Source organism: Carcharodon carcharias, chromosome 9 (genome assembly GCF_017639515.1).
Source record: "Carcharodon carcharias isolate sCarCar2 chromosome 9, sCarCar2.pri, whole genome shotgun sequence".
In the NCBI taxonomy this organism is placed as follows: Eukaryota; Metazoa; Chordata; class Chondrichthyes; order Lamniformes; family Lamnidae; genus Carcharodon; species Carcharodon carcharias.
In genome coordinates, this window is record NC_054475.1 from 51,571,064 (window position 1) to 51,585,685 (window position 14,622).

Consider the following 14,622-nt stretch of genomic DNA (forward strand, 5'->3'; position numbering starts at 1 on the left):
GAAACAATGTAACTTCATCTGAAACAGATGGAAACAGGTTTACTCAAAAGAGTATCAAGAGTTCAAATCTCACAATGGCAAACTATGAAACAATGTAACTTCATCTGAAACAGATGGAAACAGGTTTACTCAAAAGAGTATCAAGAGTTCAAATCTCACAATGGCAAACTATGAAACAATGTAACTTCATCTGAAACAGATGGAAACAGTTTGTACTCGAAAGAGTTACATGAGGGGCAAAAAGAACAGCTCATGCTGACAGGGTAGATGAAGTCAGGTCAGAGGAGGCTCATGTGACGCAGACACACAAGCAGATGAATTAGGAGGAGTAGGCCAGTCGTCCCCCCGAGCCATTGAAAAAGATCATGGCTGATCTGAATGTAACCTCAAACCCACATTCCTGCCTACCCCGATAACCTTTCACTCCCCCTTGTTAGTCAAGAATATATCCAGCCCTGCCTTAAATTGAGCCAAATTGCCTGTTTTTGTATTGTACATTTATGTATGCAACAATGCACAATTACTGTTTTTAATATAGATACAATTATTCCTGGCTAAAAATAAAGATTTCAGTGCACCCAGGAAAACATTTACTTCATGCCAATAGCTCCTCAAATTAATCCAGGGAGATTGCTACATCCATGTAGATTATCTTGCTGTAACTGTTAATCAGAGGTAACCTAGAGGCAGATATTTTGAACTTTGATTGCCCATGTGCAAAATCACAATTTCACTGGATTGAGAGATTGTTAACAGGGAGTGCTGCCCCTCAATAGGCTGTCCTGAAATTGTCACAGCTCAGGCTAACAGGTTTACAATTCAAATAACTACCGACACTCAATCGCCTGGTTACCATCAGTGGTCTACTTAAAAGGCATACATTGCTGGAAGTTTATTTTATTACATATTCAGCTTCAGAATTTAAACCATCAACTATATTTTTATTATACAAGTAGGTTTCATAACTTCAAAGATTCATTTTTATCATTTTAAAAATGTTTCAGAAATAATGTAAACAATGGGCCATAGGATCAAGCAGATCAAGGCAGCAATTGGCAAGTTCCAGCAACACTCAAACTGTACAGCATGTTTCCAGGTGACATTTGATAAGGACTCCACTCTGATCACATTTTCAAAGCAGACATCAACTTGCCAGTATTCAACATTTGGGGACCTTGAAGGTAAATTCACACTCTGAAGGCAAATGAGCTAAAACCTTTGCTTCCACATCGAAAATATCTGGGCCATCAGTGCCCCCTTCTCCCATACTGCAAATATAAAAACGCAATCAAATTGGTAACTAGAACTGAATTACACATTGCTATAACACTTATGGTGTTTCCAGCATTGTGCTCTGACAAATAAGTAAATTTATTGTTTATTGCATTCTAAGGGTCAGGGTGGGAGGTGGGAGAGGGAGGGAAAGAAGCTCATCATCACTTGCAGTTGACAAGTGAACATACGCACATATGAAATAGAAGTAGGCCATTCAGCCCCTGAAGCTGTTCCACTATTCAATAAGATCGTGGCTGATCTGTTTGCGTTTGAATTCCACATTCCGATCTACCTCAGATAACCTTTGAATGTCTTGCCTAACAAGAATCTATTTCTGCCTTAAAAATGTTTAGTGGCCCTGCTTCCACCATCTTCTGAGGCAGAATTCCAAAGTCTCTCAACCCTCCGAGAGAGAAAAAATTCTCCTCCCCTCCGTCCTATAAGGGTGACGCCTAATTTTAAAATAATGCCCCCTAGTTTTGGACTCACCCACAACACGAAACATCCTTTCCATGTCCACCTTGTTAAGACCATTCAGAATCTTATATACTTCAGTCAAGTATCCCTTACTCTTCTAAACTCCAGTGGAAACGAGCCCAGCCTGTCCAACCCATCCTCATAAGACAACCTGCTCATTCCAGGTATCAGTCGAGTAAACCTCCTCTGAACTGCCAACACATTTACAATGTTGGTTAAATAAGGAGACCAAAATTGCACACAGTATTCGCGATGCGGTCTCACCAATACTCTATATAATTGACGCATAACAACCTTACTTTTATGTTCAATTCCTCTCCAAGTAAAGGATAAGATTCCATTAGCCTTCTTGATTACATGCTGTACCTGCATAGTAACTTTTTATGATTCATACACAACACCTAGATCCCTCTGCACTTCGGAATTCTGCAGTCATTCTCCACTTAAGTAATACTCTGCTTTTTTATTCTTCCTGCCAAAGGGAACAACTTTATGCTTTCCTACATAATACTCCATCTGCCAGATTTTTGCCTGCTCAACCTATCTATAGCAATCTGCAACCTCATTATGTCCTCTTCACAATATATTTTCCTACCTATCTTTGTGTCGTCTGCAAATTTAGCTACTGTAACGACAGCGGATCACAGCCCCAAATTACTTACGGACATATTGAATTTTTTAGATAAGACCTGTGTTTTTTTTTTAAATACCTGCAAGCAAGAACTAGCTGAGTATGTAGAGTAACCACTTGCTGGAAAATTCCTTTATGGATTACACTTGACCAACTAGTCTAGAGAGCATAGAATATCGCACCTAAAAAGGTGTCAAGGCCTACTTTAGACAGAGACACTTCAAAAGAGATATAATGTAAAAAAACCTGAACTTTAATCTCTTGTGGTTGCAGAGACAATGGAGGCTGATTACCATCTCAGCAGAAACCATCCCTTGTTGAGTCATATCTCAGGGTGTGAACATGATGAGTTGAAAAAAAAAGCAGATTCTAGGTGTAAGACATGTTTGTTGCTTGTCTCTTCCAGGAATACACAAGAAAAGATTAAAAAGCCAGCTGCAAAGCTGGTCTGTGCGCACTAGTTCTGGTTTGCTAGTGTGTGCTGTGAAGATCACAGCTGAAGAAACTTGGTGGTCCCACGGGCCATTGATCTGGTCAGGAGGAAACGACTCTCGTTCCTCCGGCCTGGGTATTCTGCTGCGGGGAGGTAACTTCACCATCTCCCAGGTTAAGGAGGTATTGTGTGGGTGCCTCCTTGTAGCAGACGTAATGTGCAAGAATGCTCCACTCCGGTTAATTAATGTGTACACCCCGGCACAAAAGGCCGAGTGGCTGGCAGTTTTTCAGCAGCTCCCACTGCTGCTGGTGACCTCCAGGCCGGTCATTCTGGGCGGTGACTTCAACTGCATCATCGATGCGGCTGGACGATCCAGCAGGGCTAACGGCAGATTGGACACTACGTCCAGATCCCTGATGGAAACAGTTAAGGATGCCAAGCTGCATGACATCTTCAGCAACCCTGCAGATCGAGTGCAGCGTAGATACAGCTGGTCGCGGCCATACGGGTCCATCTGTTCCAGGGTAGACTTCCTGCTTGTGTCCTGCGCGTTTGCGGTCAGATCCACCGACGTCAAGCCGGTGTTTTTCTCTGACCACTGGTCAGAGAAGACCAGGTAAGATCTGGTAAGACTGCCACTTAGAGAAAGACCAGAGGGTGGGCAGGGGGGTATGGAAGCTAAACGTGCAACTGCTGACTCCAGAGAACATTGAGGAGCTCAAAAGGGATTACAAAGGTTGGAGAACAGTGAAACCCTACTTTGAGTCCCTGACACACTGGTGGGAAGCGATCAAGGGAAACATCAAGAGGTTTTTCATCCTCAAAGGCACCCAGAAAGCTAGAAAGGAACAGAGAGAAATGTCCCGACTCCAGAAAAACATGCAGAATCTGCTCCGGCTGCAGTCGATGGGGATCGATGTCAAGGAGGAACTCCAAGAGGTGAAGAGCCAGCCAGCCTCGCTCTTTGTCTCGGAGGCCTCCAAGATCATCTTCCGGTCCAGAGTCTGCTCTGTGGAGCGGGATGAGACGTGCTCACGTTTCTTCTTCTAAAAGGTACAGAGAGAGCTCTGTGATCAGCAGCCTGAAGGAAGAAGATGGCTCAGTAAAGTCATCACAGTCCAACATTGAGAGGATCAGCAAATCCTTTTATGCCGGATTGTATGACATGAAGTCCAAAGACAGCACAGCCTCCCAGTCCTTCCTGTCCTCTATCACAGAGGTCTTAGACGACAGTACACGGGAGAGCCTGGACAAACCACTAACTCCTGACGAACTGACTAAGGCCCTTGAGTCCTTCGAGAAGAGTAAAACTCCCGGAAGCGACAGCTTGTCATTGGAGTTGTATTCGGCTCCGTGGGACTGGATCGGCCCAGACATGCTAGAAGTGTATGAGGGTATGCTCCTGGCCGGCAGTATGTCAGAATCTGTGAGGAGAGGCATTATCACCCTCATCTACAAGCACAAGGGGGAAAAGGGAGGAAATTAGAAATTGGCGACCCATTTCACTGTTGAACGTGGACTATAAGATTCTGTCCAAGGTCATTGCCAATCGGGTCAAATCCGTTCTGGAATTGGTGATTCACCCGACCAGACCTGCACTGTGCCGGGCAGGAAGATCTCTGACAGCTTAGCGCTGCTCAGGAATACGGGGGGGATGGACACCTGCCTCATTAGCCTGGATCAGGAGAAGGCCTTTGACAGAATATCGCACACCTACATGGTGGATGTGCTCTCCAAAACAGGGTTTGGGGAGGGAATTCGCAATTGGATCCAACTGCTCTACGCTATCAGTAGCGCAGTCTCAAACAATGGGTGGGAATCAGATAGCTTTCCTATTAAACCTGGAGTCAGGCAGGACTGTCCTCTCTCGCCTGTTCTTTTCGTGTGTTGCATAGAACCCTTTGCTGAATCCATCAGGAAGGATTCGGGCATAAGAGGAGTGACGATCCCAGGCAGTGGAAGCACTCAGATCAAAGCCTCCCTATACATGCAAGATGTTGCCGTCTTCTGCTCGGATCCTCTGTCGGTGCACAGACTGATCCACATCTGCGACCAGTTCGTATTGGCCTCGGGAGCCAAGGTAAATCGTGGGAAGAGCAAGGCCATGTTCTTTGGGAACTGGGCTGATCGATCCTTTGTCCCCTTCACCGTCAGGGCTAACGGTCTGAAGGTGCTGGGGATATAGTTCAGAGGGACCAGGGCATGTGTTAGAAACTGGAAGGAGTGTCTATGGTGAAAAGGAAACTGGGCATGTGGGAGCAACGCTCCCTCTCCACTGCAGGTAAGAACCTGGTCATCAGGTGTGAGGCACTCTCACTGTTGCTGTACGTAGCGCAGGTGTGGCCCATTCCACACTCCTGCATGGTGGCGATCACCCGAGCCATCTTTCGCTTTATCTGGAGGTCGAAAATAGATCATGTCCGCAGGGACTTGATGTACAAGCCTCTAGATAAAGGGAGAAAAAACGTGCCCAACATCGCCCTCATACTGATGGCCACTTTTGTGTGTGGCTGCATCAAGCGGTGCTTAGACCCTCAGTATGCAAACACCAAGTGTCACTACGTGCTGAAGTTCTACCTGTTCCTGGTGTTGCGAAGGATGGGTCTGGCCACGCTGCCGCGGAACGCTCCGAGTAATTGGACCGTGCCGTACCACCTGTCCCTCGTGGAAAAATTTATGCAGAGAAACACCTTTGACTACAAGTCCATCAGGCAGTGGTCGGCACGTAACATCTTAGGGGCCCTGTGGGAAAAAGAGAGGGTGGATGCTGTGGGATGGTTCCCCGAGTAGACTGTCAAAGTCATTTGGCAGAATGCCTCATCACCAGAACTTTCCAACAAGCATCAAGACGTAGCTTGGCTGGTGGTGAGAAAGGCCCTCCCCGTCAGATCCTTCCTACATGCCAGGAGTCTCACCCCCTCTGCATGTTGCCCTCGAGGTGGCTGTGGTGGGGACGAGACCGTTGTTCACCTCCTTGTAGATTGTGCCTTTGCAAAGAAGGTCTGGAGAGAGATGCAGTGGTTTCTGTCGAGGTTCATCCCGAGCAGTTCTGTGACAAAGGACTCTGTGCTCTACGGGCTGTTCCCAGGGACACACACCGAGACAAACATCAACTGCAGCTGGAGGATCATCAACTCGGTGAAAGACGCTCTTTGGTCTACCCGAAACTTGTTGGTCTTCCAGTGCAAAGAGTTGTGCCCGACCGAGTGTTGCAGACTGGCACAATCCAAAGTCCAGGACTACGTGCTGAGGGGCGCACTAAAGCTTGGGATAGCTGCCGCAAAGGCGCAATGGGGAAAGGTCGCTGTCTAAGACCTTTCTGCCACAGTGCACTGAGGGACTGGGAACTGTTTAGAACCCCTTGGGCTGTACAGCTCAAAATGAATGTCTGCAAATGATTGTAATATTCATTTATTGTACTGATGCATTTCGTGATACATGTTGTAAAAGTTGAATCTGATTGTACTTTTGTGATGGTGATTTTGAAATGGTTTGGTATGTTCTTCCAGATATTTTATGAATAAAAAGTGTATTTTTTCAAAAAAAAAGCTGAAGAAACTTGTTGGTCTTCCAACGCAAAGAGTTGTCCCTGACCGAGTGTTGCAGACTGGCACATTCCAAAGTCCAGGACTGTGTGCTGAGGGACACATTAAAGCTTGGGGCAACCGCCGCAAAGGCGCAATGGGAAAAGGTCGCTGTCTAAGACCTTTCTGCCACAGTGCATCGAGGGGCTGGGAACCGTTGAGAGCCCCTCGGGCTGTACAGCTCAAAATGAATGCATGCATTGAATACTAATTGTATTATAATTGTACTGAAGCACCTCAGAGTGCAACGTGATGTACGTTGATAACTCCAATACCATTGTCTGGTTGTCTGCATTGACCATATTGAAATGATTGTAATATTCATTGATTGCATTGATGCACCTTGTGATACATGTGTAAAAGTTGAATCCGATTGTACTTATATGATGGTGATTTTGAAATGGTTTGGAATGTTCTTCCAGATATTTTATGAATAAAGTATATTTTTCAAAAAAAAGCTGAAGATCAACTACAGATCCCTGTAGTTTGCAGGTTAAAAAAAAGTGTCTCTGTTGTTGGAGTGCTGAAATGTCAAAGTGAACTCAACCAGAGTCCCCCAACTTAACGGTCGCAACGTTTCACCATCTACTTTTCACAGACAAGCCAAAGACCGATACATATATTTTTTAAAAATCTATGAACATACTTGTATTTTTGGACTCAATTTCTTATTTTTAATCTGTGTGCATGAGTTGCATTTTTTATTATTTTTTCAGGTTTGTAATAATTAATAAACTCTCTCTTTCCTTAACTCAAGCTTGGTTAAATTGGCTCCTTCTAAAAAATAAATTCATTTGGACTGGGAAAAGGTATCCATGAGGGAAGGGATCCTTTTAAATTAACCATGTTGCGACCAAGGAAGCTGAATAAAGAAGGGGAGCCAGTTCAACCCTTCTCACCTGGGAGCATAACAATTTGGGGTATCTCGTGCAGGATCATAACAAATTGGGGAATCTCACCCGGGAACCGGTTGTAACACTATCATACCTTTGCCCCCCTCATCTAAGTCAATTATGTAAATTGTAAAAAGTTGAGGCCCCAGCGGGTCTCCACTCGTCACATCCTGCTAATCAGACAAAGGCCCATTTATGCATACTCTCTGCTTTCTGCCAGCCAGTCAATCTTCTATCCAGACCAATATGTTACCCCTGACACCATGTGCTTTTATTTTCCGATTACCTTGAGTTTTTCTGATTACCTTGAGTTTTTCTAAGTGCCCAACTATAACCTTCTTAATGATCAACTCTAATGACCTTCCCCATCACAGATGCCAAGCTAACTGGCCTACAATTTCCTGCCTTCCTCCCTTCTTGAATGGAGGGGTAATATTTGCTACTTTCCAGTCGAATAGAACCTTTCTAGAATTCCACTACCTCACTAGCCACCTCTTTTAAGGCCCTAGGATGAAGTCCATCTGGGCCCGGAGACTTGTCAGCCTGCAGCTCCATCAGTTTGCTCAGTACTGCTTCTCTACTGATTGTAATCTCATCAAGTTCCCCTCTCCCCTCCACCACCCCATTTACAGTTGATACTGGAATGTTTTCTGTATCCTCCATAGTGAAGACAGAAGCAAATTTATTCATTTCATCTGCCATTTCCTTATTGTCTACTAACAGCTCCCCATTCTCACTCTCTAGAGGACCAATACTCACTTTACCTACTCTTTTCCTGCTTAAGTACCTTCAGAAACTCTTCCTATCTGTTCTAACATTTCTAGCTAGCTTCCTCTCACGTCCAAATTTCTTTTTCCTGATTAACCATTTAATCATTTTCTGCCGTACGTTATATTCTGACCAATTATTCGGCCACTCATCTTTGTGCAGTAGTTTACTTACCATCTGTAGCTTCTTAATAACTGACAAAGCAGAAGGAACAATCTATGCAACAGAAACCTCAGGATACTCACCTGAATGGGTGGGATATCTGGAAGTGGAGGAAGGTTCTCTGGGTTAGTAACTGAAGGAATCAGCTCTATTGTGGCAACTGTGGGACTGGTGGGGCCGCGGTTTGCGCCAGCCAAACTAGCAGTGGTGGGACTGGTTGGATTTGGAATGCTATTGTGTACTGAGGCTGCAGAAAATGGTCCTGTGTGCCCAGGATTTGCATGCTGTCAGGAGACAAAACAGGTGACATATTTTAGTTTGATTCGATGAAACAGTAAAAATTCCCTCCACCCATTCACTTGTTTTGACAAGATGCTTTCCAGTAAAAATATTTACCAAATTAGAATCAATTTGCCTTTCTATAAATTGCACATTTTAATTTTTTTTTATTCAGTAGACGTGGAACAAAAAAAAAAATGGCTTCCTACTGTAAAGATAACGGATAGAAAAGAACTGAAAGTTAGTTTGCAAAATTCCAGGGTTCAGGATTTGGGTCCACTGATGCCAAAAAAATTACAATAAAATATCAAGATTGCAGTGGCCACTTTGACCATCTTGCATGGCACCTCCCTGAACCCCTCGCTCAGTGCCTTTCCCCGCTCAGCGCTTGGCTCCTTGGCCTTCGGGATGGCACAAATAGCTTTGTGGGCAATTAAATAGTCATTGTTGTAATGTAGGAAACACAGCACTCAATTTGCACATTGCAAGCACCCACAAACCGCAATGATATGATTAATCAGGTCATTTGTTTTGGGTTCTGATCAAGAATTAAATGCAGGCTGGGACACTGGGAGAACTCGCCTTCAAATATTGCCTTGGGATCTTTTCACGTCCAAGTGGGCAAAAAGGACCTAAAGATGGCACCTCCAACAGTGCAGCACCCCCCTCCATACCATGCAGAAGTACCAGCCCAAAGTATGCATTCAAGTCTCAACAGAGGGGCTTGAACCCATAAATTTGACTCGGGTGACAGTGCTACTATTGAGCAAAGGTTAACACAAACACCTAGGAAATGGGAAGAGCAGATCCTTAGTTTCCAGCCTTGCATGCTGGCTGACCTGGGAATGATCTGAAAGCCGGCCAAATAAAATAAACAAACTGTAATGGTTAGTTTTAAAATTTCAACTTCCGTGCACTAACAGAATGGCTGTATTAGTAATTTTAATCTTTTACTACCATTCCTTTGGAGGAGATAAAAGTAATCAATAAATAAAAAGAATATACCCCAAGTTGGTTTCTATTGAAACTACCAGGAAATTGTGAATCTTTGAGGAAGGCCATGTTACCTGTCGTGGTATCTGAGGCATCATTGGATATTGATGTCCATTGTGTCGAGACATTCCAGCCATGCGAGCAGCGTTTTGTGCCATTCTCATCTGATGGGCTTGATGAGCCTGGTGGGCCTGAAGTGCAGCACCATTCAAATTTCCTCTGGGCATGGCTTGCATGCTAATCAAACGTGGAGGCTAAAAAGATAACATGAATCAACTTATGCAGAGTTAAAAACGATATTACAAAGCCAACTTCAGAAATTTCTCATTTAGATTTTTTATAGTTACAAACTCCTTTGACTTGGATGAGAAGTAAATGCCAGCATTAATGTTGATTAAGTTGCATGGGGGTGGGGAGGCAGAGAAACTATGCCGCAGTTACAGTTTCAGCAATACAATTATGTGTTTTCCAGCTGTACTGAACCTACGTTTTGCCGTGTGCTATACCCATAACACTAAAATCTTTCAATAGGAAGCAATGTACTAAAATACCAGGTCAATTATATTTAGAAATTAACATTAATTAGCATTTTTTTTACACCTACCTTCTAGGCACTCAAAGTTGAATGCTCTTATAGCCTTTCCTCACTAAACCCCCAAATTATTTTGCTTATACAAAGGGTGCAGCATCAAAAGTCTGATATGATTATTTGAGCTTGAGGAAATGACCTTCTGTACAGTAAAAAGCTGAGGCCCTTTATCACTTTTTTTGTTACACATACAAACTAGGAGCAGAAGTTGGCCACTCATCCCCTTCAGCCTGCTCTGCAATTTGATATGATATTGGCTGATCTGATTATGACATCAACTCTACTTTCCTGTCTATCCCCTATACCTTTTGGCTCCCTTGTCAATCAAGAATACATCTAAGTCAGCCTTTAAAAAATAATCAATGACCCTGCCTCCACTACCCTCTGGGGAAGAGAATTCCACAGAACAATGACTCCCCCCAAAAAAGAATTCTCATCTCCATCTTTAAAAGGGAGACCACTTATTTTTAAATTGTATTCTCTAATTCTAGTCTCCCCCACAAGGGGAAACTGCCCTCTCAGTATTCACCCTGTCAACTCCCCTCAGGGTCTTATATGTTTCAATAAGATACCTCTCATTCTTCTAAACTCCAATGGGGTCAACCTGTCCAACCTTTCCTCATAAGATAACCCTTTCATTTCAGGAATCAGTTAAGTGGAGCTTCTCTGAACTACTTCTAATGCTATTATATCCTTTATCAAGGAAGGAGACAAAAATTACAGTAATCCAATGGTTTCATGATCATCATTAGACTTTTAATTCCGGATTCTTATTGAATTCAAATTCCACCATCTGCCATGGTGGGTCCCCAGTGCATTACCCTGGGACTCTGGATTACCAGTCCAGTGTCAACACCACTACCTCCCATATCAACACCACTACCTCCCATATCTTTCAGTGGTTATCAGCAAATTTAGCAATCATACCTTCAGTCCCTTCATCCAGGTCATGTATATAAATTGTAACACTGATCCCAACACTCAGCCCTGTGGCACTCCACTAGTTACAGCTTGCCAACCCAAAAATGACACAGCTTCCCTGTTAGCCAACCAATCCTCTCTGCATGATAATGCTATCCCCTACACCAGGAGCTCTTATTTTGTGCACTAACCTTTGATGTGACACCTTATCAAACACCTTTTGGAAATCCAAGTATACCCTTTCTAAAGGTTTCCTTTCAATCCAGGTTATTTGCTACTTCCTCAAAGAACTCGAATAAATTAGTCAAACATGATTTCCCTTCCACAAAACGACACTGAGCCTGCCTAATTGCATTAAGATCTTCTAAGTGCACTGCTATAAGCTCCTTAATAATAGATTCTAGTATTATCTCCATGACAGATTTTAGGCCAAGTGATTTGTAGTTATCTGCTTTTTGAACACAGGAGTTACATTCACTATTTTCCAATCTGATGAAACTCAATTTTGGAAAATTATAACCAATGCATCAACTATCTCTGCAGCCACTTCTTTTAGGACCTTAGGATGAAGTCCATCAGGTTCTGGTGACTTGTCAGCCTTTAGCTCTAATAGTTTTCGCAGTACCCATTTCCCTGGTGATCCCAACTGTTCCTCCCTCCTTTTCACCCCATGATTTACAGATATTTCTGGGATGCTATTTGTGTCTTCTACAGTGAAGATAGCCAAAACATATCTATTTAACACTTCCACCATTTTATTTCCCATTATTAATTCTCCAGACACACACACACTCTCCAGGTGACCCATGGTCATTATTTACTCTTTTTTTAAAAAATACTTGTAGAGACTTTTACTATCTATTTCTAGCCAACTATCTCTCCAAATTCTTTGCCAGTTCTTTAATCCTGTCTAACCTGCTGACCTACCACTAACCATTGTGGAATCGAGCACTTTTTCATTCAATTTGATATTATCTTTAACTTACTTAGCCACAGATGGTGCATCCTTCTCCAGAGTCTCTCTTTCTCACTGGAATATCTTTGCTGAATGTTATGAAATATCTCCTGAAATGTCTGCAACTGCATTTCTGCTGACCTGCCCCTTAAACTATTTTTCCAGTTCATTTGGTCAGCTCCACCTTTATACCCTTATAGTTGCCTTTAGTTAAGTTTAAAAAACTAGTCTTAGACGCACTCTTCTCTTCCTCAAATTGAACGCAAAATTCTCATGTTATGATCCCTGCTACCTAGAGGGTCTTTTACTATGAGGTCATTAATTAATCCTGTCTAATTGCAAACTACCAGGGCTAGAATAACCTGTCCTCTGGTTGGCTCTAGAATGTGCTGCTCTAAGAAATTGTTCCAAAACCACGACGTGCTCCTCTTTTAGACTATCTTTGCTGATCTGATTTGTCCAATCCAATCACCAATGATTTCCGCATACCCTTCTTACAAGCACCTTTTATTTCTTCCTGTATACTCCATCCTTTGGCATTGTTACTGTTAGGTCTATAAACTATTCCCACAATTAATCTTTTCCCTTTGCTATTTCTTATTCCTACATCTTAATCCTTAGAACTAAGATAATCTCATTACTGTACTAGTGTCATCCTTAATTAACAAAGCACCACCACTAGCCTTTCCTAGCTTCCTGTCCTTCTAAAATGTCACATATTCAGGTCACAGCAGTGGTCATTTGCAGCCATGTCTATGTAATGGCTATCAGGACAAAAATTTATTTCTATTTGAGCTGACAATGCATTTACTTTGTTATGAGTGCTATACACATTCATATACAGAGCCTTTAATTCTGTCTTTTTACAACTTTTGCAAACTCTGGCCTTATCTGCTGTTGTACTCTTACGTTTGTATGCTCTGTCCCTTCCTGCCATGCTCTGATTGTCATTACCCTAATTGCTACGATTATTCTCTTGCCTTCTCCTTTTCCTTTAATTTGCCCAATCTTCCCTCGCTTGATCCCTTGCCCCCACTACTTAGTTTAAAGCTCTCTCTAAACCCTTCACATGCTTATAAGCAGCCTATCTCTCCGCTATCAAGAAGGAAGAATGGACTGCATTTCAGTAACATGACATACAGTGTACCTGCTGCTGGACCATCTGTGGCCCTGTAGTCCTGGGGTGCTGTCCTACTGGGTGACTCATCCTCATTTGTTGCATCTGCTGCTGCTTCTGTGCAAATTGTTGCTGCATGTGCTGCAGGCGCAGCTGTGCAAGATTAATCTGACCCTGAGGTTTTCCCCCAGATGGCCCCTGGCCTTGGGAACCATGCCCAATAACTACATTGGGAGTGTAACCTGGAGGGTTCGGCTTGTTTTCAATCACAAGGTTACCTATTTTAGAAAATAAAAATCAAGTCTCCGGTTAATTTTTATCTGCAGCCTAGTCATGCAAATCATAAAAAATGTCAATGTAATGGCTACTGTTGTTGGTTCTAGAAGGTGCTGCGGCTCTTTAGACATATTTCAGGTTGTAGTATAAGACAGTAATGGTAAACAATATTGATTTATAACTATGGAGGAGTGGCCAGTCCAAATGAGGTACAGCAGGGAAAACAAAGTAAAGAAAGATTTGCTCGTTACAAACTGCAAGAAATTGCAATGAATTAAGCATTTGGAATGAACAGATGCCATTAGCAAGTTTATAGTTTTGATCATTGGAGGTTTACTTATTGCACACGCTGACAAAGTTTAAAACAAACAAAATCTGTTTAGGCTCATGAACATGTGTGCAATGAGGGTGAGAGTGGGGGAGAAGAAAATCTGTAGGTGGAAGGAGAGAGAAGAAAAGGACAGAGAGAACAATCATTTGTGATCGCAAGGCTAACACTGCATTTACTAAATATTTTATTTTCATGACATCTTACCTAAATTCACTACATTTTTTGCCCAGAATGTAGGATCACAGTGAAAGCGCATCCCACCATTAGCAGCTGGGACAGGATCACAGCGTGCCCGAAGAATATGTCGCAACTGAAAGGTAATCTGAAAAACAGAAATCAATGAATAATTTTGCAATTCAGTATTTGCAATGCTTATCAGTTCAAGCCAACTTTCCATGTAATATTTGCCAACGTGTGCAAATCAAAGCTAGATTTTTCTACTTGAAAAAAATTGCAATTTTATCATTTTAAACGCAAAATACTCTGCATGCTGGTAATCTGAAATAAAAATAGAAAATGCTGGAAAAACTCAGCAGGTCTGGCAGCATCTGCGGAGAGAAAAACAGAGTTAACGTTTTGAGTCCATATGACTCTTCTCCAGAGATAAAGAGTCATGCATACTTGAAACATTAACTCTGTTTCTCTCTCCACAGATACTGCCAGGCCTGCTGAGCTTTTCTACCATTTTCTGTTTTTATTTGTAATTTTAAACATGTGATTAGGTTTTTTTTTTGGTGGGGGAGGTGGGTAATCTACCTGGTTTATTCAATCAAGTAGATTACCTATCGTTGATATTGTGCCTCGTCTTCTTTACACATATTTAGCTTCTTCAGTTCCAGCATTTGGTAGTGTCACTCTGTGATAGATTTTCAATATTAAACAAGGTAAAAATGAATAGCTGTAACATTGAGATTTTTACCTATTTCACTTGGTTT

General features: G+C 42.6%; 1 protein-coding gene across 5 annotated transcripts in view; it reads right to left on the reverse strand.

Annotated features, from left to right (window-relative positions):
- The window catches only part of trim33 (tripartite motif containing 33), a 188,618-nt gene that overhangs the window by 35,083 nt on the left and 138,913 nt on the right, over positions 1-14,622 (reverse strand). For 4 of the 5 annotated variants that reach the window (XM_041195410.1, XM_041195412.1, XM_041195413.1 and 1 more), the window contains exons 8-11: positions 13,892-14,009; positions 13,111-13,358; positions 9,573-9,752; positions 8,310-8,510 (exon numbers count right to left, since the gene is read on the reverse strand). In XM_041195410.1, coding sequence (XP_041051344.1) covers positions 8,310-8,510; positions 9,573-9,752; positions 13,111-13,358; positions 13,892-14,009 — 747 coding nt within the window. The remainder of the gene's footprint in view (positions 1-8,309; positions 8,511-9,572; positions 9,753-13,110; positions 13,359-13,891; positions 14,010-14,622) is intronic. The other variant, XM_041195414.1, reaches the window with a different exon arrangement.